Source organism: Tenrec ecaudatus, chromosome 1, assembly GCF_050624435.1.
Source record: "Tenrec ecaudatus isolate mTenEca1 chromosome 1, mTenEca1.hap1, whole genome shotgun sequence".
NCBI classification, from domain to species: Eukaryota; Metazoa; Chordata; class Mammalia; order Afrosoricida; family Tenrecidae; genus Tenrec; species Tenrec ecaudatus.
Window position 1 is genome coordinate 67,171,495 of NC_134530.1, and position 22,410 is coordinate 67,193,904.

At 49.9% G+C, this 22,410-nt stretch overlaps 1 protein-coding gene across 1 annotated transcript; it reads right to left on the reverse strand.

Annotated features, from left to right (window-relative positions):
* Positions 1-15,403: 15,403 nt before the first annotated feature.
* On the reverse strand, positions 15,404-19,370 carry CLDN19 (claudin 19). The gene is made up of 5 exons (XM_075539418.1): positions 19,148-19,370; positions 17,963-18,127; positions 17,789-17,873; positions 16,225-16,377; positions 15,404-15,452 (listed from the first exon to the last, which is right to left on the reverse strand). Exons 1-5 carry the CDS (start codon positions 19,368-19,370, stop codon positions 15,404-15,406), a joined length of 675 nt encoding a protein of 224 aa, XP_075395533.1.
* Between the last annotated feature and the right edge of the window lie 3,040 nt (positions 19,371-22,410).

Sequence of the window (22,410 nt, forward strand, 5' to 3'; positions counted from 1 at the left end):
CTGGGTTTTTCCATATTTTAACAAGTACTGCACAGTATTTGCTGGTGCTCTCAAATGTTCATTTGTACCTGTTCAATGTAATTTTATAAAGATAGTAAGAGGTAGTAATTATGAGAACAAAAGGGGGCTTGTGTCAGAAGCAGTTTAGAGTTGTTGGCATGGAACTGACCGTCAGTCAGGTCCTATCTATACTAGCATGTTAAGTGGTTTGGGTATGGCAAATGGGAAGATGTATGAAAAACACAGGTAATTTTTATCAGGTGCTCTGAATCCATCTTTACAAGTCAGCATGAATTTGTTAACAGGCTGAGTCCACTTAATAATCATCTGAGCAAAATGAAGTGCAGTAGTTTCTATCTTTTCTTGCCTGTCATGATAAATTAGACAAATTTTCGTCAGAAAAACTGCCCATTATCACTGCTTCGTTCTCAGTCATGCCAAATTGATTTGGAAGGTTGGTTTATCTTTCACTGCAGAACTGAGTGGAAGAAAATTTTTATTTTCTGTTTTTTAAACTAAATTTTTTATCTTCAATTTTAATTCTAAATTGAGAGTAAATTCCTATGTCCTGCCTGTACCTGGAGAGTGACATTCTAGAATTAAGCAGAGACAGCAGTTTTTAACCGATTTTGTCGGTTTCCATCTAATTGGTGTTGGTTCCTGTGGAGATCATTGGAAGAATTTGCCCATGTTTATAAAGTGTTGCTCATGTTAAGGATGCAGCCGTGGAGAGGAGAGCATGTAGTCTCTCCTGGAGGCTGAATTGTTCCGCTCTGTCAGCATGGGCTCAACCTCTTGCCAACTAAAGGTAAAGAGATGGTGACAGACTGCTAGAGAAGATGAGGTTAGTGAGGGTATTTTTAACCTTGTGAGCTGTGTAGGAGCCCTGGTGGCATGGTGGTTGTGTTGAACAGTTCAAAACCACCAGTTGTCTTGTGAGAAAAGATGGGGCTTTTAGTCTCAGTTCACAGGGGCAATTTAGCCTGTGCTAAACTCTGTGTTTGGTGAGGTTTAGGTCTTTATGAAATACATGCACACCTTGTTTTGTGCTTTGCAGAAGCTTTTTTATAAATTGAAGTTGGACAGCAACCCCGCGTTGTTCAAATCGATTGGCCCCCTTTTGCCAGCAGCGTGTGCTCACTTCATGTCCCTGTCACGTTTTTTTGTATTCACAGGGTTTCAGGAACTTAATGCGATTGCACACTTACAGATGTTGTGGGGGAAATTATCACACATTTCTAATAGACAAACCAATTTTATTTGGCGTAGGCAGCAAAGAGGAGAAAGGTGGGGAGCAGACACTGCCATGACTCAAGAACAATACAAGACCATCCTCATACTTGTTTTCCTGGCTTAGTTCTGGGGAACCACCCCTAAACCAATCTCCACAGTCCTTCAAGTGGGTCTGCTCCAGTTGACCTGGGTGTCATTCCCATTGGCAAGCTCTGCGCCTTCCCAAATTTATCAGGGACATGGAATGTGTCACTTTATGATTCTCCAGAACTTGTCCCGGTCACCTAGGCAGCGTCAGTTGCCAGAAACGTCTGTAAAGTACAAGGCAGTGTTTGGACTGTGGGAAGGTTGAGTGGTAGTAGACCTCTGTAGGCTGCATCCTTCTGACAAATGCCTTATGATTCCAAGCACACAGATACAGGCCATATATATAACTTTGAGTGTATACATAACTTTAAATGTAACATGCACTAGGAAACCAAAGGAAATGTACGTCATTTAATTGCAATGTTTGCTTTATTGCCGTGGTCTGAACAGTATCTACACTGCACATGGTCATGTGTTGAAGGTGTTGCCCCAGACCCATTCTCGATCATCCTGAAAGTACAGTAAGCATGTAAAGTAAGCTAAGATGGCACATCCAGGGAGCTGGGTTATTGAGTGGACTGCAGTTGTGGATGGCCCCATGTGAAGTACATCGGGACGGGCCTTTCAAGGCTGTCACATTTCAGAAGCAGACTACCAGACCTTACTTTGCTCTGCAATCTATCAGCTAGTAGTATAGCGGTTAACTACAAGAGAACTTTAAATGGTAAACAAAGATTCGTTTTGGAAATTTTCCATGAAATTGCTATGCCTTCTGAGGTGTTTCTGAACTGAGAATACCAACTTTTATGTTACCAATTAACCTCTTTTGCTCCAGAGTTAGGGACTTCGAAATTACCGTATATACTCATGTATGAGTTTTTCCACATCATTTAGGCAGTTTTGTGGTAAAATTTGGTGCCTTTGCTGATAGGCTGGTCAGCCTGTAGTAGAGTATATATGGTAGTTGGGTGAGTGCAATGGAATAGATAGACCATTGCTTGCCCTTGTGGTACAAATGCCATTTATAAATACACATGCTAGGGGTATATGTACCTTGGCAATGATAAGACCAACAATTTAGGTTAATTGTTTACAACTGTGATTAGGAAAATGTGAGGAGAGTTTTTGTGACATGGTCTCTGTCCAGCCTAAACCTGACTAAGATTTAGCACAAAGGACAATATTGTCACTGTTCCACTGTGGCCAGCAAGTCACTTTGCACTGTAGATGAAAGTTGGTCGTACCCTTCTTATACTTCAGGTCAAGGACTTCATTCCCAGCCAGCAGGAATAGATGAATGAAGTTTGTTAGGCATCGCGTGGTGCTCGTGTGTTAGCAGAACAGGGGAAGTTACGGAGTACTTGGCTAGAATGACTCCCAGATAGAAGACACTGGGAGAAACGCTCTAGCTTCCTACCCTGTCTGCACAGCTGAAGTAAATGGTGCACAGCTCTGACCGATGATGTTTACTTACAGAATGTCTGTTGGTGGCACAATTCCCAGGTGCTGGCTTAAAGGGTCCAAACTCACCTGGTGACTTCAGGGGAAACAGGCCTGATGGTCTATTTCCAGAGAAAAACCCTATGAGGCAGGTCTGTTATATGGGGTCACTGAATAGAAAATTGGTTCCTGATAGCATCTAATGTTAGCAGGGTGATCAATCCTGCTTGGCTACCCTAGTAATTCTTAACCCAAGCCAACAAAATGGAGCTTAAGTGGGGTGGCATTTTTCTCCTAAACAGGCCCATGTACCCTCAGACTGCCATTAGCATTTCCAACACTGGTTTTGGAGGATCATGAAGTGTGTTGTTGGCATTGTCTTCAGTGTTGACTGGTAGCTGGAAATGGAGTGGCGAGAGCGCTGTCATTTCTGTTCAAATCCAGGAGTCCCAGCTGGTCTGATTGGCAGCTCTAGCAAAGGTTTGACGAGGGACTGAGCATTACCAGAATTTGAGAAAGCAAGTCTTGTGAAGTGGTCCATTCTTTATTGGGGTGGACTATATGGTAATGGGCTCAGTGGCAGTAAATAATGGCAACTTGATTGACACAATTCTCTTGTATGGGCTTCAAAGTGAATGATGAAGTGTCTTAGCATGCCGTGGTCAGTTGTTGGCACCACACACTGGGGAGCTCTTCGTGTCATCCCCTGTTGTAGATAGCCTCGACTAGTGGCCCCCAGGGGAATGTCAAAATGTGGCACATCTCTGCAGTAGTCAAACAGGTCCACTAAATGGCCTTTTTTATTGGTCAGGGCCGCAAGAACAGTGACTTGACAACCAGCCTAGGCGGCTCCCAGGAACTACACTAGTCAAGCATGTCTCTTAACTGTACTCCGGCTTAATGGCCCAGCCTTCCTGCATTTGTCATGGTCTTACGTAGGGCCTGTAATGAAGATGCCACCAGCATAATAGATGACCAGACCTTTTAGGAGTAATCGCTTATAAAAATCTGCCCCTATGCACTGGTGACCTTGTAGGTTATCCCTTGTGGATACAAATTGCTTCTGAGCATCCCAAAGTGGTCGAGAGAAAGGTTCATAGCTTGAATATCAGTCTCCTGTGTGGCCTGCTCACTGCCTTGTTGACAGCAGTAATGTACGTCACAAGTAATGTACGTAGCACCTCACTAGTCTGGTAGTAGAGACTTAAGCTTCCTGGTCTTTTTCACAGGCTAGATTGTGCTGCTAAACTGACATGAAAAAACAGTTAAATAAACTGACAAAGTGATATGGCACTCCTGACTCACTGCCATTGGCTTGATTTTCACTCAGCAACTCGGTCGTAGAACTGCTCCTTCAGATTTCCAGGGCTATAAATCTTTATGGGAGTAAAAGTTTCATCTTTCTCTTGAACATTGCCTGGTGGGTTTGAACTTCCAACCTTGAAGTTTGCTTCTCAGTATTGTTTTTGTTGAATAATTCAGTGGCCCTGAAATAATTGGGGAGCGGACATGGCCCACTGGGCACTGCTGTTTTGCTGTGAGGGATGTCTCCCCAGGCAGTAGTGATAATTTGTGTTATATACAGCTAAAATGTCAACACCTGTGATGCATCCAGTAGTAGGAACCATGATGAATGGTGTCCTAGATGACGCAAGTGTACTACGTAAGTCAAAAAGCCCCGCAACCAGGATTCCAGGTTCATCCCTGCACAAGTGTTCAAAATGTTCTCCCATCTTTCACAACTGATTTGGTACCATGTGGGGGAATGATTTTAAGGTCCAGGTTAATAAAACGGTTTTAACAAAACTCAAATGGTTGTCTTACCAAATCTTTGAAGCCTCGCAGCAAGTTTTCAGGAATCATGTCTCATGTAAAATGTCTTAGGGAAGGGCCAGATGATCTCACAAATGAGCCAAGAAGAGGAACCATGTTGTTGACCATGACAAATGAAACTATAATTAAAGTCTGGAAATAGGTGGAAGACCATAGAATTATCATTGGTGCAATAGCTACTGATGTGATGGTCTCGTGTGTTTGAGTATTTTCTATTTTGGTGCCAAAATAATTGCATGAAGATAGCTAGGTCCCAGAACGAATCTATCAGGCTGTTAAGCAAGGGCAATGCTAACGATGATTTCATGAAACACTGTAGGCAGGCCTGAGTCTTGGGTTTACCAGTAGGGTCTAGAGAACAGCCCCAGCACAGCAGCGGCGCCCGAGGGTATCTGCTCGACATGTTCATTCCAAGCCAAAATGTCCGCTCAGAAGGTTGTGGGAGACCATTTTTTGAGATTTCCAAAATGATAGCAAGCACTGAGACCTTCCATCTGGATTGCAACCCAGATATTCACAGCTGAGCTATCAGGGAAGATGGAAGTCAAGAATTTCATCTACTTGTGGTTGCTTCCATGTTTTTCCTCTTAAGGAAAATGGCGCAATAAACATGTTTGCTTATGTCTGCTCATGTTGGGTTCTTTGGGAGCTATACCTAATCGCAGGATCAGAGGTAAGTTGTGTTTGCATTTGTTTGAGGAAGTACCATAGTGATTTCCACTGTGGTAGTCCAGTTCTACGGTCCCACCAGCACTGTCAGAGCATTTCATTCTCCACATCTTTGCCAGCAATTACTACTTTGGGGTTTTGCTAGGTGTCAGTATGTTCAGCTTCTTGGCCTTTTGGATAAGATCAAGTGAAGAGTGTCGGTGTGAGGTGTTACCCTATCCCATGTTGTTTTCATTTGTATTTCTCATACTGCTAATGAATATGAGCATTTCTTCATATGGTTGTTGGCCACCCGGATGTCATCTTTAGTAAATTGCCTTTTGTGCCCATTTTTTTAATTGGGTTATTTGTGCTTTTTTATTGAGGTGTTAAGAGTTTTATATAGATTTTTTTATATTAGCTCTGTGCATCATCATCATTCAATATATTTTCTTATTAAAAGGGTTTTTTTTTAACTCTTGATGAAATCTTCATTTTAGAAGGTCCCCGGTTCCTTATTTTGACTTGTGTATGTGTTTCAGTATGTTGTGTATTTGCATCTTGTAATAGGCCCTTGAGGTTTGTCCCTATGTTTTTGTTGTCGGTGGTCTTTATGGTTCTGGAGTGAAGGTCTTTGATCCATTTTGAGTGTTTTTGTACATGGTGTGAACAGGCATAGGTCATGTATTATTCTATAGCAAATGAAGATCCTATTTTTCCAGCACCATTTATTAAAAACTATCTCTTTGCTCCCACTTACTGTGTTTTAGTCCTTTATCAAAAAATGGGCTGTGAGTGGAGGGTGAGTGGGTTGGAAAGGGGGAACTGATTATAAGGATCCACATGTGACCTCTTCCCTGGGAGACGCACGGCAGAGAAGGGGGGGAAGGGAGACTCCGGATAGGGCAAGATATGACAAAATAACGATGTATAAATTACCAAGGGCACATGAGGGAGGGGGGAGCGGGGAGGGAGGGGAAAAACAAAGAGGACCTGATGCAAAGGGCTTCAGTGGAGAGCAAATGCCTTGAGAATGATTGGGGCAGGGAATGTATGGATGTGCTTTATACAATTGATGTATGTATATGTGTGGATTGTGATAAGAGTTGTATGAGTCCCTAATAAAATGTAAAAAAAGAAAGGAGGAGAAAAAAAACTGGAGGGGTTGTGGGGGGAAAAAAAAGGGCTGTATGTAGAGACTTAGTTGTACTTGTGGGTTCTCAGTTGTGATCCATTGCTCTTCGTGTCTCCTGTACCAGCATTAAGCTGCTCTGATTACCCTGGATGTGTAGTAAGTTGTAAATCTTAGAGTAAAAGGTCTCCTGCTTTGTTTTTGTTCTTTAATGGTGTTTTATTTACTCTGATTTGCTTTCCTTTCTATTCAGATAAAGTTGTTGATTAGTTCTTCCATCTTTGTAAAGAATTATGCTGGATTTGGATCAGAATTGCATTGAATTTATAATGTGTTTATGGTAATGGCATTTTCATTATATTTAGTTTCCTATTGGATCCTGGTAACTTACACAAATTGTTCCATTTGTGTAAGTCTGGATTTCTTGTAGGCATGCAATGTGGTTTTCTTTTCTTTTTTAAAAAACATTTTATTAGGGGCTCATACAACTCTTATCACAATCTATACATATATCAGTTTGTAAAGCACATCTGTACATTCATTGCCCTTATTATCATTCTCAAAACATTTGCTCTCCACTTAAGCCCCTGGCATCAGCTCCTCATTTTCCCACTTCCCTCCCTGTTTTCCCCTTCCTCATAAACCCTTGATAATTTATAAATTATTATTTTGTCATATCTTGCCCTGTCTGACGTCTCCCTTCACTGTTTTCTTTGTATAAATAAATCTTTTACTTGTCTGGTAAGATTTATTCCTAAATAATTTGTCTCATTATTGTAAATGGTATTGTTCTTTTAAGAACTTTTTCAGTGTTATCTTCAGTATACAAAAATCCAACTGATTTCTGTCTGTTAATCTTATAGCTTGCTTGCTATGCTGCCAAATTATGGCATCTTTGGAGTTTACTATATATAGGATCATATCTGCAAATAGTTTTGTTTCTTTCCTGTAGATGCCTTTATTATATTTCTGGCAGACTTCAGGACAATATTAAACAAGAGTGGTGATAAAGGGAAGCCCTGTCTGTTTCCTGTTGAAAACAGGGAATGTTTTCATTTTCTCTCCATTAAGTGAGATGCTGGCCATGGAAAACCTTGGCGATTGAAAAAGGAAGACTGAAGAATTGATGCATTTGAATAAAGGTGCTGGTGAAGAATACTGAAAATATAGACTGCCAGAAGAACAAGTCTGTATTAGAAAAAGTACAGTCAGGGTTCTCATTAGAAGATAGGGTAACCAAAACATATAGTGTCTGGGGTCTTAAAAGCTTGAAGATAAACAAGTGGCCATCTAGCTCAGAAGCAACAAAGCCCACATGGAAGAAACACACCAGCCTGTGATCACACGGTGTCGATGGGATCAGGTATCAGGCATCAAAGAACGAAACATCATCTACATTGTGAAGGGTGGGAGGAGTGCGGAATGGGGACCCAAAGCCCATCTTTAGGCAACTGGAGTTCCGCTTACAGAAGGGTCGTGGGGATGCCGAGGCAGCCAAGGTGCAGCGTAGCACTGATGAAACATACAACTTTCCTCTAGTTCCTAAATGCTTTCTTGCCCCCCACTATCATGATCCCAATTCTAACTTACAAATACAGCTAGACCAGAGCATGTACACTGGTACAGATGAGAACTGGAAACAGGGAATCAGGACCAGTGGTGAGAGTGATGATACTGGGAGAGTGGAGGGAAGGGGGTAGAAGGGGAACTGATCACAAGGCTCTACCTCCTCCCTGGGGGACGGGAAACAGAAAAGTGGGTGAAGGGAAACTTCAGACAGTGTAAGACATGACAAAGGAATTTATAAATTTCCAAGGGTTCATGTAGGGGGAGGGGAAAAGCTAATAGCAAAGGCTCAAGTAGAAAGCAAATGTTTTGAGAATGATGGCAACAAATGTACAAATGGGTTTGACACAAGGGATGGATTTTGATGAGTTGTACGAACCCCCAATAAAATGATTTTAAATATATATATACATATATATAATAGCTTTAATAATACAAAAGTATACATGGCATAGTTCAGTCAATACAGTTCGTTACTTTATTATGATTTAACCAAAAAGCTGGGATAGCAAGGCCTCATCTCAAGGACTTTAGACATGTTATCAGGAAGACCTGCCTCTGGAAAATGACATCATGCTTGGTAAATTAGAAGGAGAGGGAAGACTTAGGAGATAGATTGATTAAGGTGGCTGCAACAATGAGCTCTAATGTAGCTACAACTGTGGAGATGATGTGGGACTTGGGCGGTGTTTGGTTCTGAAACTATATTGGTGAGACGGCAACCATTGAGAGTTGTAAGAACTGCCTACAAGAAATTTCATTGGGAAACTAACCCATGAATCATACAGCCCTGAATTTGTGTCTTCAGATTTCTTTTGACTCTACAAACGCAAATAGAAACACAACTTGATTTCTTGAGGTTGCCTAAACTGCTGTTTTGATGTGGTATAAACTGAAGAGTGCAGAATTCCCCCAGATAGGATTACAGAAGATCTAGGTAGAGGGTAATATTGATAAACAATAACTCGATTTTATAGTGGTACTTATTGACTTTCCCATGTATGGGAAAGGAACTTCATAAGAGTTCATGGAAAAGTTACATTATCTTTTAGATTTCGTTTTTTCCATTATGTTTTTAAAGGCCACTCTTGGTCAATAGGCCATCAGGTCTCAAAACCAATTTTGTACATCAGTAAGATGCAAGGTAATGGTCACTTGGGTCTTAGAATCTAGCAATCTACTCTTCCTGAGACACTGGATGTAGTGTTAGATCCTCTTGCCTTTGAAGTAGATGAAAATCTTGAATCGACTGTAATCTATCTCCCTTTTTAAAAGGAATAAGACCATCAGTTTCGGTCTCCACTCCTATTTCAGCAACCGGAGAACGTGCTTTTGGGTTGGTCCCACTTCCCTTTGGGTGCACATTTCCATGACCAGGTTTCTGTCTCCTGGGCCTTTGTCAGTAGGAGTTGCTGGCACCACCTTGTCACTTAACCCCAAAGTGGCATGGTGCAGTAGATTCTCTGTACTGCTCTCCTTGATAGGCCAGGAAACAACAGCTTAGACAAAATGGGAAGGGAGGTGGATTTCTTTGAGGAATGAAAGCTTCCAGGGCCAGTGGAGACAGGATTGTAGATGGCTTATTGGTGGGCACAGGATCACAAAGCCAGGTGCCTACGTCCTTTCCTGGGAGTTTCTTGAGCAGTTTTTCAGGGGGAAATTCCTAACAGTTGGAAATGCAGTTTTCTTGTTTCCAGACATCTAAAGCAGTACAAGTCCGTAGTAAGCGTCTCCAGACTATGCCGTTAAACTTGAGACATCTGGGTCTGGCACTAGGCATGAAATTCTGCTTTTGCCCAAATCTGTTTTTCAGCTTATTTCAGGAAAAGAGCCCCATCTAACAGTTTCACATTCCGCAATGCCACCATGTGTTCTATTTTGAGTGAATGTCGGTCTGCTTTGGAGCCTACAAGTAACCCCGACTGGGTAGAGCTTCCTGCATGCAGTCTCCAACTTCCATAACCCCTGAGGCACTGTGTGTAAGGGGAGAGGGGAGGACGTGAGAACAGCCAGTAGCTAGGGTGTAGTTTCCGCACCTCTTAAGACTCAAGTCTCTGCCTTCACCCACCACACCAGCTCATTTCAGGGAGCAGGGAGGGCGTTCATATGCCATTTATGCCCCTCTTGAGTAAAGGGACCTGAGCTCAGCTCCAGACCATGGTATCACCTGTTAAGCAACCCTGCTTTCTGCACCAAGCTGTCGAGTCAGGGGCTGAGGTCAACAACGAAAGCCACATACACAGGCAAGCAAGGTCGCCTTCACCAGCAGGTGGCCAGCAAGTCATTTCCTGTAGCCAACACAAGGTGTTCTGCATGCACCGCCCCTGAGGCACAGCTGAGACTCCAATCCCTCCTTAGGGACAGACACAGTCAAGTGCCACATTGTGCCCACGGGTGAGTAGAACAGCTAAAGGTATGGTGTACTCAGGCCAGGGAGGGAAACTCCGCTACCAGCCTCCACTAGCAGAGAAAGTTCTAGGCCACAGCTTTTGATTAGACGGCTGTGTTCTTCCGCTAGTCTTGCCGCTATTCCTAGCAGCAAGACTGCATATACACTAAAAAACAGCTTGTCTTAGGTTCTGTTGCTCTGCAGTTGGGAGGAGTAGGCAACCCAGGAAGTTCTTGTAGCCAGGATGCAGGTTTAGAGCTGAGGTTGACAATGAACTGTGCCCATGTTGATGTCACTACTGTACAGGCGCACTGCTTTAGAGCACAGTAGCAGCAGTAGCCAGGGTTTGTTCATCTGGTTTCTGATGCTTAACCTTGAAGCTGGTTCTTTGAGCTTATGTATGTTCCGTGATAAGAAGAGCCGTGTGACTGAAGCCAACTAGGTAAAGGAGAGAGTGGTCAGGACTGGGACCGCATTGCGTCCCACCTTTGTGTCCCTTTGACAATGAGGAACAACTGGAATGACTGTCGTGGTTTCTAGTGCACAGCGTACTGGTGGCTTGAGCAGTGCTGTCAGATACAAGTATAAATCAATAAAGACAAGAATCAGGGAAGAGTAACTCATGGTAACTGACTGATAGTTGCAGTTATGTATTATAACAATAATAGACTATGCCATGGTACAACTATTATCTTTCTGTGGTAGTTTCAAGGAAAGTCTTTAGGGATACATCTAACAAATGTGGAGGAAGTTGGCAAAATTGTACTGAAAGATGTGGATGAAGGTGGAGGGAGTCTTTTGTGTTTGTGGATATTAAGTCTCAATCCAATAACACCAGTTCTCTCAAAAACCGTTCATTGATTTGATAAAATGTCAGTTTTAAAAAGACATTTTGGGTGGTTCTTGAAATGCAAACGAAAAGGGGAAAGATGTTGGTAGTTTAAGATCATAAAATAATTGTTTTGGAGAAAGCATAAATGAATGTAGTAAGGAAATCCGATTGAATTGCCAGGTTGCTTGGTGGCCCATTTGGCACCATGATACTGCTTCAAGGCAGGGTTTTGCCAGGTGGGTTCAAGAGAGGAAGAGAAACCAGTGGTGAAAGTGAATACAAGGGTGTCTGCACTAGTATTCGCCTTCCCAGCAGCCATTTGTTCATTCCCTGTTTCTCAGGGTTAGATAGAGTAAAATTGCCTGCAATGTTATCTTAAATTGAACAAAATATTAACATATTCTATGACCCATAATTGACTAATGATCATTGGAGAAAACACTGCAGCTGTTAAGGGCTTTGTTCTGCTTGGATCCACCATCAGTGCCCATGGAAGCAGCAGTCAAGGAATCAGATGGTTTTAGACCAATAAGTTGCAAAGGATCTCTAAAGGGTTAAAAATAGGTCACTTGGAGAGCAAAATTGTGTGCACCGGAACCAAGACACAGTCTTTTCAGTCTTGGAATCTCCATGCAAAAGCTAGACAGTGAAAAAGGAAGATCAAGGAAGAATTGATGGATTGTGTTGTTGGAGGACCGCCAGAGCCACTAACAAGTCTCTTAGAAGCACAGCCAGCATACTACTGGGAAGTGAGTGAAGTGTGTTCCCAGGAGGGCCAGTGTCTGGAGAAGGATATTCTCCTTGATAATATCTTCCAGCGGGTCAGCAAAACGAGGAAGACCCTCAGTGAAATGGCAACAATGGGCTAAAGCAGACCTCCTGTTGAGGGACCAGAAGAAACACGGCTTTCAGCGAAGAGTCTCAGAAATGCACTACAGGGTGCTACGAGTCAGTATTGATGACAGGGAGCGTCGTCATGCATGTGAGTTACAACTACACCATGAGTTCAACCTGACAACATGAGGAGATAGAATTGGAAGGCATTCCTTAAGGCATTGCTCATTCTTTGAAGTTTGTGATAGCATTGAGCTGGGGGTGGGGTAATATTAAATGATACCACCTGCTGCTCTTAGAGGTATGTTTCAATCTTGTGAGTTTTTCCCCGTTGCAAACATCCACACAGAATGAAGAGTAGAATAAACAACCCCCCCTCCTCCCGGACACCATAGGCATTTTGCCACCCTTTTTTTATAACTTGCCCTGGCCCCAAACTTTCTGTTCTTAAAGCATTTGAAAGGACGCCCGTTCTGTAATTTCAAGGTGCACCTCAGAACAGATAACCGTACTTCCTTGATATCATCTAATACTCAACCTTTACACCTTTCTCTGAGATAACATGCTCTGATCTTCCTAGGCAGTAAATGTGCTCCCCACCCAGCTACCCCAGGGCAGATTCAGTCCACTTCACCCCACCCCCCCTGTGGCTGTCTGCTGGGGGGCTGGGGCTTTCCTCTGGAACTGAGGGCATTTCCTAAAACTCGTGCTGTGGGCCGCTCATCTCAGTCTTGGGGAATTCTGTTTGCTAACAAACAATGACCAAAGCTCTAAAAACATGCCCTTTGAGTCTGAGCCCTACCTTCCTGCATCTCTGCCCAAGGCCGGGACAATAAACAAGCGCCTGGCCAGGGGTTCTGGAAAATTGGCCCTGCCTCTGGTTGGCAGCCCAGGTGACCTTGATGTAGACATTTAAGAGAGTGGGGTGGTGTGTGTGTGCGTGTGCGTGTGTGTGTGTGTGTTTTCAAGGGGAGGCCTGTGTGTGTGTGTGTGTGTGTGTGTGTGTGTGTGTGTGTGTGTGTGTTCTCAAGGGGAGGCCTATGGGGGACCAGACAGACATCTTCCTAATTCCAATATCTCACTGCTTTTTTCATTGTAGTGAGAACATGCAAAACAAAGCAGCCGCCTCTCCAGCCATTTCTACGTGTACAATTCAGTGAACGTGCTACACTATTCAAGGGACACAACCCTTCCCAATATCCCTTTCCCCAATCACCCTCTGCCATTCATGAAAACTCACATGCCTCCTAAGCAGAGACTACCCCCCTTAGCTACTAACAACGATGGCTTTCTGTTACATTTTCTCCCTCCTAATCTTATATACATCAGAAAGACCCTTACAGTCGCTCTGCCCTTTTGCACCGGACTGACGTCACGAGGCGCGATGCTGTCTAACTGCGTTCCTATTGTGACTTACTCCTGTTTACCCCAGCCTGTGGGTTGGGCTACGCAGCTCAGCAAGGTGTGTGGTTCTCTGACTCGCTGTGTCTCCAGTCTCTGGGTACAGTCAGAAGGGCTTCCTTGAACAGAGGGACAGGCAACCCTTGGTCCTCCGTTCCTTACTGGAGTCCACAGGAAGATGCCAACACATTCTATCCTGATGGTTTCTTTTTTTCTACCAAGTCCCAAGCTTCTAGTGGAGCCGGAAGCCCAGCAGACAGACAGTGGATGGTTTCCTAGCCAACTGCTTTGAGACCAAATGGCAGGGCGTGTGGTACCCAGCCGACGCTGGGAAGATCCTCCTGGCCCCATTGTCTCACTCCTACTTGACCAGGACCGTGGAGCAGAGGCTATCTCTGCCGCATACAGTGTTTTGGTTCCAAACTCTACACACTAGGCTTCTGTTGGGGGTGTGTTATGACAGGACTCAAGTTCAACACTGTTTAAGCAAAAGGGACATTTATTGGAAGGACAGATGAGGTCACCTCAGAACAGCCTGGTCTCCGCAGCGGCAAGAAGTATACAGACATCCCTTGTATACAGACTCCCTCAGACTAGGAAAAGAAGAGGTTCCCCATAGCCGTGGGCTTTAGGCTTCATGGGGCTAGCCTCCATATAGACCACCAGTACAGTCACTCGGGGAGCTTCCAGGAATGCAGGGGCCCAGGCCAATTCCCCCACCAGCTAAGTCAGAATCCTCGTCTGGGGAGAGCCTGGCATGAGTACCCAGGTGATTCTAATGGACAACCAGCATTGAGATGCACTGCAATTTAGCCCTGGGGACCCATAGAGGCTTCTATTTGCTTTTCCGTTCATGATTCCAGGGTCAAGTCTCTGATAGCACTATTTTGAACCAAGCCCTAAGGCCAGAGGCCAGATGACGGTGTCTGGGTGCCCTTGCAGATGTCCTGAGCCTGGCAGGTCATGGGACCCAGGGGCCAGTCCAACAGCAGCTGGCTCTGCTTGCTTCTCTCCTCCCCTCCTGGCCTCGGAGTCTACAGACTTTTTCTTGCCTGACTTTATCACGGCCACATCCCCTCTCAGAGTCAAGCTGAGGGACAAGGCTGAGCTGTGGCCTGCAGACTGGTGACTTGGAGTGTGATACAGTCACTAGAAGGGGCAGAGGAGGGTGAGGGGGCCCAGGGAAGAGGGCCAGTGTGGACAGCTCGTTCCAGGAGTTTTGTTGTGCAGTTGGGTGGGGGTGGGGGAGCAGAGACTCCGGAGAGGACATTGGGATGGGAGCAGACTGGCATGTGTGGAAAGGCCTGTAGCTCTGGTTGGGGGAGACAGAGAATGAAGGGTCCTGGTCTTGGGCTGCCTGGGGCCTTTTCCCCTTCTCTCTTTAGGGGCTGGAGCCTGAATTTCAAGCCCTAGCACACTGCTTAGACCTTTTCCTCTCCACTCTTGCTCAGGGTCTGATAAAATCAGCCAGGGTGGCGAGGTGGGCAGTGGTAGGGGCAGAGCTGGGTGTGTCAGACCTTGACAGGGCAGTCCTGATGTCTGAGAATCCTAACGAACTTTCTCCAGTCCTATCTCCCCTTAGTAAGCTCCTCCATGGAGTTGGATAGATTGGATGTCAATGAGTTTGATATCCAACTGCAGTCAACTTTGGCCCCGAGCCCGTGGCTGGAAGTTCGCCCAAGGATGGCCTCACCCTTTAGCAGGTCTCCCAAGAGCAGACCCAAGGAGCTGGGACAGGGCTGTGTCTCCAGGCCGCTTGCTCCCAGGGCTGCGCTGGGCCTTGGAGCAGGCCAGGAGTTCCAGTTCAAAGCCAAGTAGCTTCTCCTGGCTGAGATTTGAGTGTTCGCTGAAGCCCACTCACCCCCACCACAGTCTCCCCATCATTATGCCCAAGGGCCCACACCATGTGGACAGACCACAGGACACCAGATACACTCGCTGGATGCTCGCTTCTCTTTCCACCAGAGACCAAACAGTCTAGGTGTGGCAGGGGGACAGGGCCAGGACCTTACACACCCAGGGGGCCCTTGACGGGAGCAGACAATTTAACAACTGGTCTGAAAGTCAAAAGAGAGAGAGCTGGTTAGTGGGGTGAGCAACAGCGGCCCTGGGGGGGAGGCAGGGCTTTGGCACCCAGTCCCAGACACAGGCTGGCCAGCTAGGTCCATCTTGACCCTGCCCTGCCTGGGGCTCATTCCTAGGTGATGTGGTCTGCCCTAGCCCTCTGGTGTGCATGGCAGTGCAGAGCATACTGGAGGGACTGAACCTGAACTCTGAACCTGAGGGACCAGGGCAAGTCTCTTGGCCGTCTTCAATGTAGAGACATTCAAAAAAAAAAAAATGTAGAGACATTCACACACCCCCTCATTGCCTTCTCCCTGGGTTGCTGAGCATGGATCGGTGAGGACCAAGGAGGTAAGGCTCTGTTCACCACAAGGTGCTGGACACTAAAGGCCCTCTGGTCGTCTAGTGTGTCCCCAGGCTGGCACCTAGCAGATGCTCATGCTATCCTGTAAGTGAGCAAGTATATGGGGAGATGGGGATGGCCCCTGGGCTGATGCCATGCGAGTGAGCCTGTCCACATGGTGCCCTGAGTGGGCAGGGGTAATGACCTGCATGCACCTGGGCTCATGCCACTTGCCATCTCTGAGGGTCTGGGGCTGGGTTTTGGCTTTCAGGGCGGGAGTCTGTGTGGGAGACAGCTACTCAGAGCCTCAGGCTGTGCTTGGGCGGAGAGGGGTGTTCACCCTGCACCCCACTGGCTCCAGCTGAGTGCTGGGCGAGCAGGCCACTGAGCGGGAGACCCAGACAGGCGGGGCTCAGACGTACTCTCGGGCAGCAGCCGAGGGCCCTGGCCGGTAGGGCTGTGGGCTGCTGTTGGATCGCTCGGGCTCCGGACACGTGCAGCAGAGAAAGGAGCCCCCGAGCATGGCCAGGCCAGCAGAGGCCCATCCCACGAACAGGGCCGGGCCAAATTCGTACCTGGAAGGGTGGGGAGGATGCCGTCAGGTATGGCTGCTCTGAGGGGAAGGTACACCAGTCCTCCCTCTCTGGTCCCCTCAGGGTCCTGTTCCTCATTCAGGAGGGCGGGCAGGGTAAGAGGGGTACTGGGGATGGGGGCTTCTCCAGCCTCTAGCTATGTCCGGGGGAGGGCTCAGCCCTCTTCCTCTCCCTGCCCCGGCCTAGCGACACCTCACAGTGACGCAGGCCCAGGAGGCCCTGCTCCTTGTCTACCCTTGCCCCAGTCTGGGAACACCTCATCAGGCTGGTGGCGGGCAGGGAGAGGTGAAATCTGGCCAGGGAGGTGCAGAGAACTCCCTGCATCCTCCTCCTCTCAAGGCTCCCTGAAGGCCCTCACCCCTCACCCCCTGCCCGCCTCAATCTGTACTCCGGGCTCTTGCTCCCAGGGTCCTGCTGGCCTTCCTGGCACCTTTGCCCCTCCCTGGCTCTCCTTCTTCTGACTACTCCAGCCCACTGCCTCCCTTCGGGGGTGTCTCCTCATTTGTACATCTGCTGAGCTCCTTCACCTTCAGGACCTAGTTCAAATGATATCTCTTGAGGGCTCTCTGTCTGTGATAACCCCACCCCCAGACTCCTCCTCTGTGCTGGCCCCAGAATGCTCACACTCAGGCGCTGCCTGGCTTCTCTGGCTCCGTGGGGAGCTCCTGACTCCTGGGCGCCCTGCACAGGGGAGGGTTCCTGCTGCTCTCCCCATCCTGCGGCCACAGGCCAGCCTCTTTCCTGTCCGCCTCTCCACCCCTGGCCCTGCTGGGATGCCGGGCTGGGGCTCTTCCACCCTCTGCTCCTTGCAGGGCCCAGAGGAGTATCTCAACCCGTTCCTCCACTTCCCTGCCTGGCCCCATGCCCTCTCACAAGTGGAGACTTCTGCCCTGACTGGGCTTGTCCCTCCCCTCCTGCTGCTGCACAGCACGGCCCCGAGGGGCTGCAGACTGCTTTCCACCCAGGAACAACCCATGGCCTCCCTGGGCTGGGTTCTTCCCCAGGCGCCCTGGGCTCTGGTGGCTGCAACCTGTCACCTTCAGCAGTGACTGCTGCCCCCTGCAGGAAGCCACGGGGTGGGTGGGGGGGGGAAGGCACTGAGCGGAGTGCCCAATGCATCTCCCCTGCTGGCACAGAAAGCTGAAGGAACTTGCCCAGGCTCCACAGCTAGGACCTGCCGAACCAGGGTGCCTCCCCCTCACCTCTCAAGCCCTCGGGGAGCTCCTGCCGCTCCTGCGTGCCCACTGCGGGCCTCCGCCTTGCAGAGTTAGCTGCTCACAGCCCTGCAATTGTCCTGTGCCGGGCTGGCTCTTAGAGGGCAGCCGGACAAGGCACAGCGGAGGTTTCCCCTGTCCCCGCCGCCCCCCAGCCCAAGCCAAGCCCTGGCACCCACCTGGCATTGACAGGTGTGCTCGGGTTGAAGAACTCCTGGGTCACCAGGGTGGCATACCAGGAGACGGCAGTCAGGGTGCAGAGGCCTAAGGACAGGGGAGGTGGGGTGGGGGCTCAGCTCTGCTCTGCCCTGGCCCCCTGCCATGGCCCCAGGGGAGGAGTCAGGGCCACTCACCAGCCAGGAGGAAGAGGGCGCCCCCGGAGACCGCCACGCGGCCCTTGGCGATGGGGTTGCTGTCTCCGACCCGAGTGCACTTCATGCCGACCACACTAAGCACCATGGCCACGAAGCCCAGGAGCACGGCCACCACCATCAGTGCCCGTGCGGACTGGATGTGACCTGGGACGGGAGTGGGGGGGCACCTGAGGGTCTTGGTTTGAGCAGCCACCCCACACACACACACACACACACAGCCCCTGAGCAGGATCCCAGCCAGCAGGTGTGAGGGCCCCTGGGTGTGCAGTCCTGTCCTGGGAGGACAGACCTATGTGTGTGTGTGTGTGTAGGAGAGGTGAGGGTCCCCTTCACAATCTCCCTCCCTCCCAAGTGAAGACAAGTGCCGGCCGTGTCAGCTCTCTCTTCGGATGCCTTCTGGCCTAGCGGCTCCCTCAGGGGCTGGCTTGCTCTCTCCACCCACCCCCTGCCCCAAGTAGCTGGGCCCACTCCTCCATAGGCCCAGCTGACTCCCATCCCCTTCCCCGCTTCTCCTTGCGGTACCTAGTCCAGCCTGCCACACGCCTGCCCGTGAGCCATGTGGTGTGCCCGGGGCATGTGACAGCAGCCCTGGCTTCAGAGTCCACTAGGCCCATGGGCAGGATGGAGGGCTCAGCCTCCCCAGACCAGGGGTGGGGTGGGGTGTGTGTGTGCGCGCGCGTGTGTCCCAGCCGACAGGACTGGTGAGAAGCTGTGTCTGTGTGTGTGTGTGTGTGTGTGTGTGTGTGTGTCTGTCTGTCGGCCGACAGGACTGTGTATCCATGTGTGTGTCTGCATCCGGAGAGGCAAAAGACAGCGTCTTCACTCAGTGCCAAACACTCTTCTCATTCAACCTCCCCCTGTGTTGGGAAAGTCTTCGTGCCCCTCACAGATGGGGCAGGGGACACAAAGAGGCTTAGGGACCTGACCAGGTTAGAGCCACAGAGCAGGGATTCAGCTGATGGCTGCCAGGCCCATGGGTGCCAAGCTGGCCTGGGTTTGGAATCTACACGAAGGTGTTAGTGCAGGGGCGGAGCCTGGAGCTGCCGCACGCTGTGGGGAGAGCTCTTTCCAGACTTCCTTGTACCGGTGTCCCACCCACTCGCAGTCAGCAGAGCCCACCATTTGGGGTGGCTGGCGCCCCCAGACCCTGGCCCCGCGGCCTACCGTCCAGGGCGAGCAGCGAGTCGTAGAGCTTGCACTGCACTTGCCCGGTGCTCTGGGAGGCGCAGGACATCCAGAGCCCCTCGTAGAGGCCCACGGCCGTGATGATGGCATCGCCGGCATACGACGACTGCTTCCACTGCGGCAGGGCCGTGCTGGCGATGATGCCCACCCAGCCCCCCAGGGCCAGGAAGTAGCCCAGGAGCTGGAGTCCCGAGTTGGCCATGGCCCAGGGGAGGGGGCTAGGGGTCCCAGGGCTCAGAGCTGGTCCAGGGTCCCTGAGAGGGCTGAGCTCATGACAGGTGCAAGGCCAGGGGGATGGGGCTGATCAGAGGCAGAGCAGGGGAGCAGCAGTAGCAGCAGCAGCAGCCTCTCTGGGTTCCAGAATGCAGGGGGAGGCCTAGGGGCTGGAAAAGGCCAGGGGCCCGCCCACAGCAGCAGTCCCAGCCCTGCTGGGTCCCCAGCAGGGCTCAGACCCAGCCCCCTGGGGGTGGGAGGCGGGACTCACTCGTAGCCCAGGTGGGCAACCCTGTCCCAGCTTTCAGGGACAGAGGAGGGAGGGGTGGGGAGGAGTGACCCTACATGACCTCAGAGCCTCTGTGCCCAGGAAAACCCCATTAGGCACCTGATTCACAAGCCCTGAAATTCTCATCCCGCCCCAAGTGCCAGCCTGGGATAGTGGACTTGACTCTTTCCCGGCTGATCTGACCCTTGTGGGCTCTGTCCACCGGGGCTTTGGGACAGAAAGGAGAAGGGATCGCAGTTTGCAGCAGGTAAGGGTAGTGACAGGCATCAGGGAGGACTTTTTAGCAGGGGGTCTGAGACCAGTTCTGGAGACCGAGTTGAGGGGTGGGGCTGGGAGTTGGGGGGCTGGGGAGGAGGGGTCCCTGGGCCCCAGGGGGCTGTGTATATCATGAACAGGGCAGGTCAAGCTGGAGACAACTGTGGGGGTCTGTTTGTGATCTGGGCCCCCCCCCCAAGGCAGTTGCCATACTGGCTGCAGGCCCACAGGGGGCCTGGTGGGGAGGTGGAGACAGCCCAGACCTGGCATTAACCTGAAGGCACAAAGCTTCTTAATCCCCTTGCTGACTGGTTTAGCTGCTCCTGCTGAGACCTGGGAACCGGAGGCTGTAGCCTGGAGGGAAGTGGCAGCCTCCACACATTCCTGGGGTTCCTGCTGCCCCCTCTTAGCTCCCACCACCCCCTCTCCCTGACCCCAGCGCAGCCCTTGGGTACAGGGGAATGTTTAACTGTCCTCGGCCTCATTAGCAGTCCCCTCACGTCCAGCCCCATGGGCTCCTGGTGTGGGTGCAGGAGGAATGCTACAATCCTGCTCCCACTGCCTCCCGCTGGCCCCACCAGGGCCTCCCCCGCCATCCCCTGCAGCACTGGGGAAGGCAGGGTGGGTCCAGCCAGGACCCCAACCAGCCTCCCTCCCCCCACAGCCTGGCCCTCTCTGCTGGGACAAGTCCCTAAGCATTCTTCACGTGGCTATGCAAACGAGAGAGTGCCAGGCACTGTGCAGACAATGGCTGGCCTGTGTGCCAGCTCTAGGCGTGGGCTGCTGGTATGGCCTGCAGCTCCTGCGGGGGGGTGGGGAGTGGGCTGCCCTCTGAAGGGCCAGGCTGGGAGCTGCTTGCACTTGGGTCCCCCAGTTCTGCACCCTGAACCCCTCTGAGGGAAGGATGATCGCAGCCACGTGGATCTGTGGACATACAGGTTTCCTGGAAGGTCTTGGGGTCCCCAAAAGCAAATAGGGTCTAGAGCCAAATCCAAACCACTGCCGTTAAGTTGATGGCGACTGGTAGGGGCCCTGTAGGGCAGAGTAGAACTGGAGTAGAACGCCTCCTCTTTCTCCAGTGGAGTTGCTGGTGGTTTCAAACTGCTGACCTCGCAGAGGAGGTGTAACCACACCACCACCAGGGCTCTGGAGTCTAGAGTAGGTGTAGAGAAGTCAGTTCTGAGTTCAAATTCTTCTGCTGTGTGCTCTGGGGCAGCAGAGAAGCCAGCTGGGAGCGGGGGAGGGAGGAGACTGAAGGACAGGGACCCCTGTCCGCCCAGTTAGGACTTCAAGCCTAGGCTGCTTTTTACCTGTGAATTCATCCAGTCCTCAAGGCAGCCCCAGCCGGGAAGTGCAGGAGAGGGGGCAGGGATAGGGCAGTGGCAGCCACAGGTGTGTGCTAGAGGTCAGGCTGAGCTGGCTGGACTGTGGGGTCTCTGCAACAGAGACCATTGCTTCTCCGGATGTGATGACACCCTGACACGCTCATCGTCGTCCTTGGAGGGCAGGGTCCCTGCACAAGATGGTCCTCCCCTGCCAGCTTCTGCAGGGGTCATCAGGTCAGCTATCTGCTCTGGAGTTCCAGTATCCTCAGCACCACCCAGAAACCAAGGGTCAGGGTCCCACAGGCCCTCAGAGGTCTCAGGTTGCATCCCCCTCTGTGGACAAGAGAGGAAGTGTACTGCTTACAGGGGCACAGCCTCCTGGGGACCAAGGCTCTGGGTTCCTCCATCCTGTCCCTTTGTGGTCCAGAACAGTGCTTATACTCCCTCTGAGGCTCATGCTCATCCCTTCTCTGAGATTTGAGGTTCCCAGTCTCTTCTGTCCACATCGTCTGACTCTCTGTCCTTCCCTCACCAGTGTTCCAAAGCCTTGTAGAATTTAGATCTGTCCCCTCTCCCTGCAGCTCCCTAGCCTGCTAAAGTATCTCCACCCAGGGCACCTCCCAGCCCTGGTGGCAGCCTTGCAACCCAGTGACTTCCAGGCATGCAGGAAGAGCAAGAAGGGCCAGGTCAGTCCCAACTTCCTGTCAGAGCTAACTAAACTGCCCTGGGCTGTCACACTTCACTGAAAAGTGCTTTCACATTCAAGAAGCCAAGGGTTGTAGTTTTGGCCCTGCCACGGAAAAACTGTGTGACATTCCCCAGCTCTTTAGCTTCTCACAGTCTGTTTCCTGTGATGTAGGAACTAGGCTGGGCTCTCTAAAAAAAAAACAGAGCCGGTGAAGCTTATTTGTGTACACATACAGAAAGAGTCATCTTACAGAAAAGGCTCACACCATTTTACAAGTTAGCAAGTTCCAAGTGTGTGGGTCAGACCAGAGGCTTCTCCTGACTCAGGTAGTTGTAGTAGCTGATGAACCCAAGGTCAGTAGATCAGAAAACCAGTTTCTTGCTGTAAGTTGAGTCAATCCAAGACCAGCAAGTAAGATGGCAGGCTGCCGCTGATTCCCAGGATCAGCTATACAACAGGCTGCTGGCTCAAG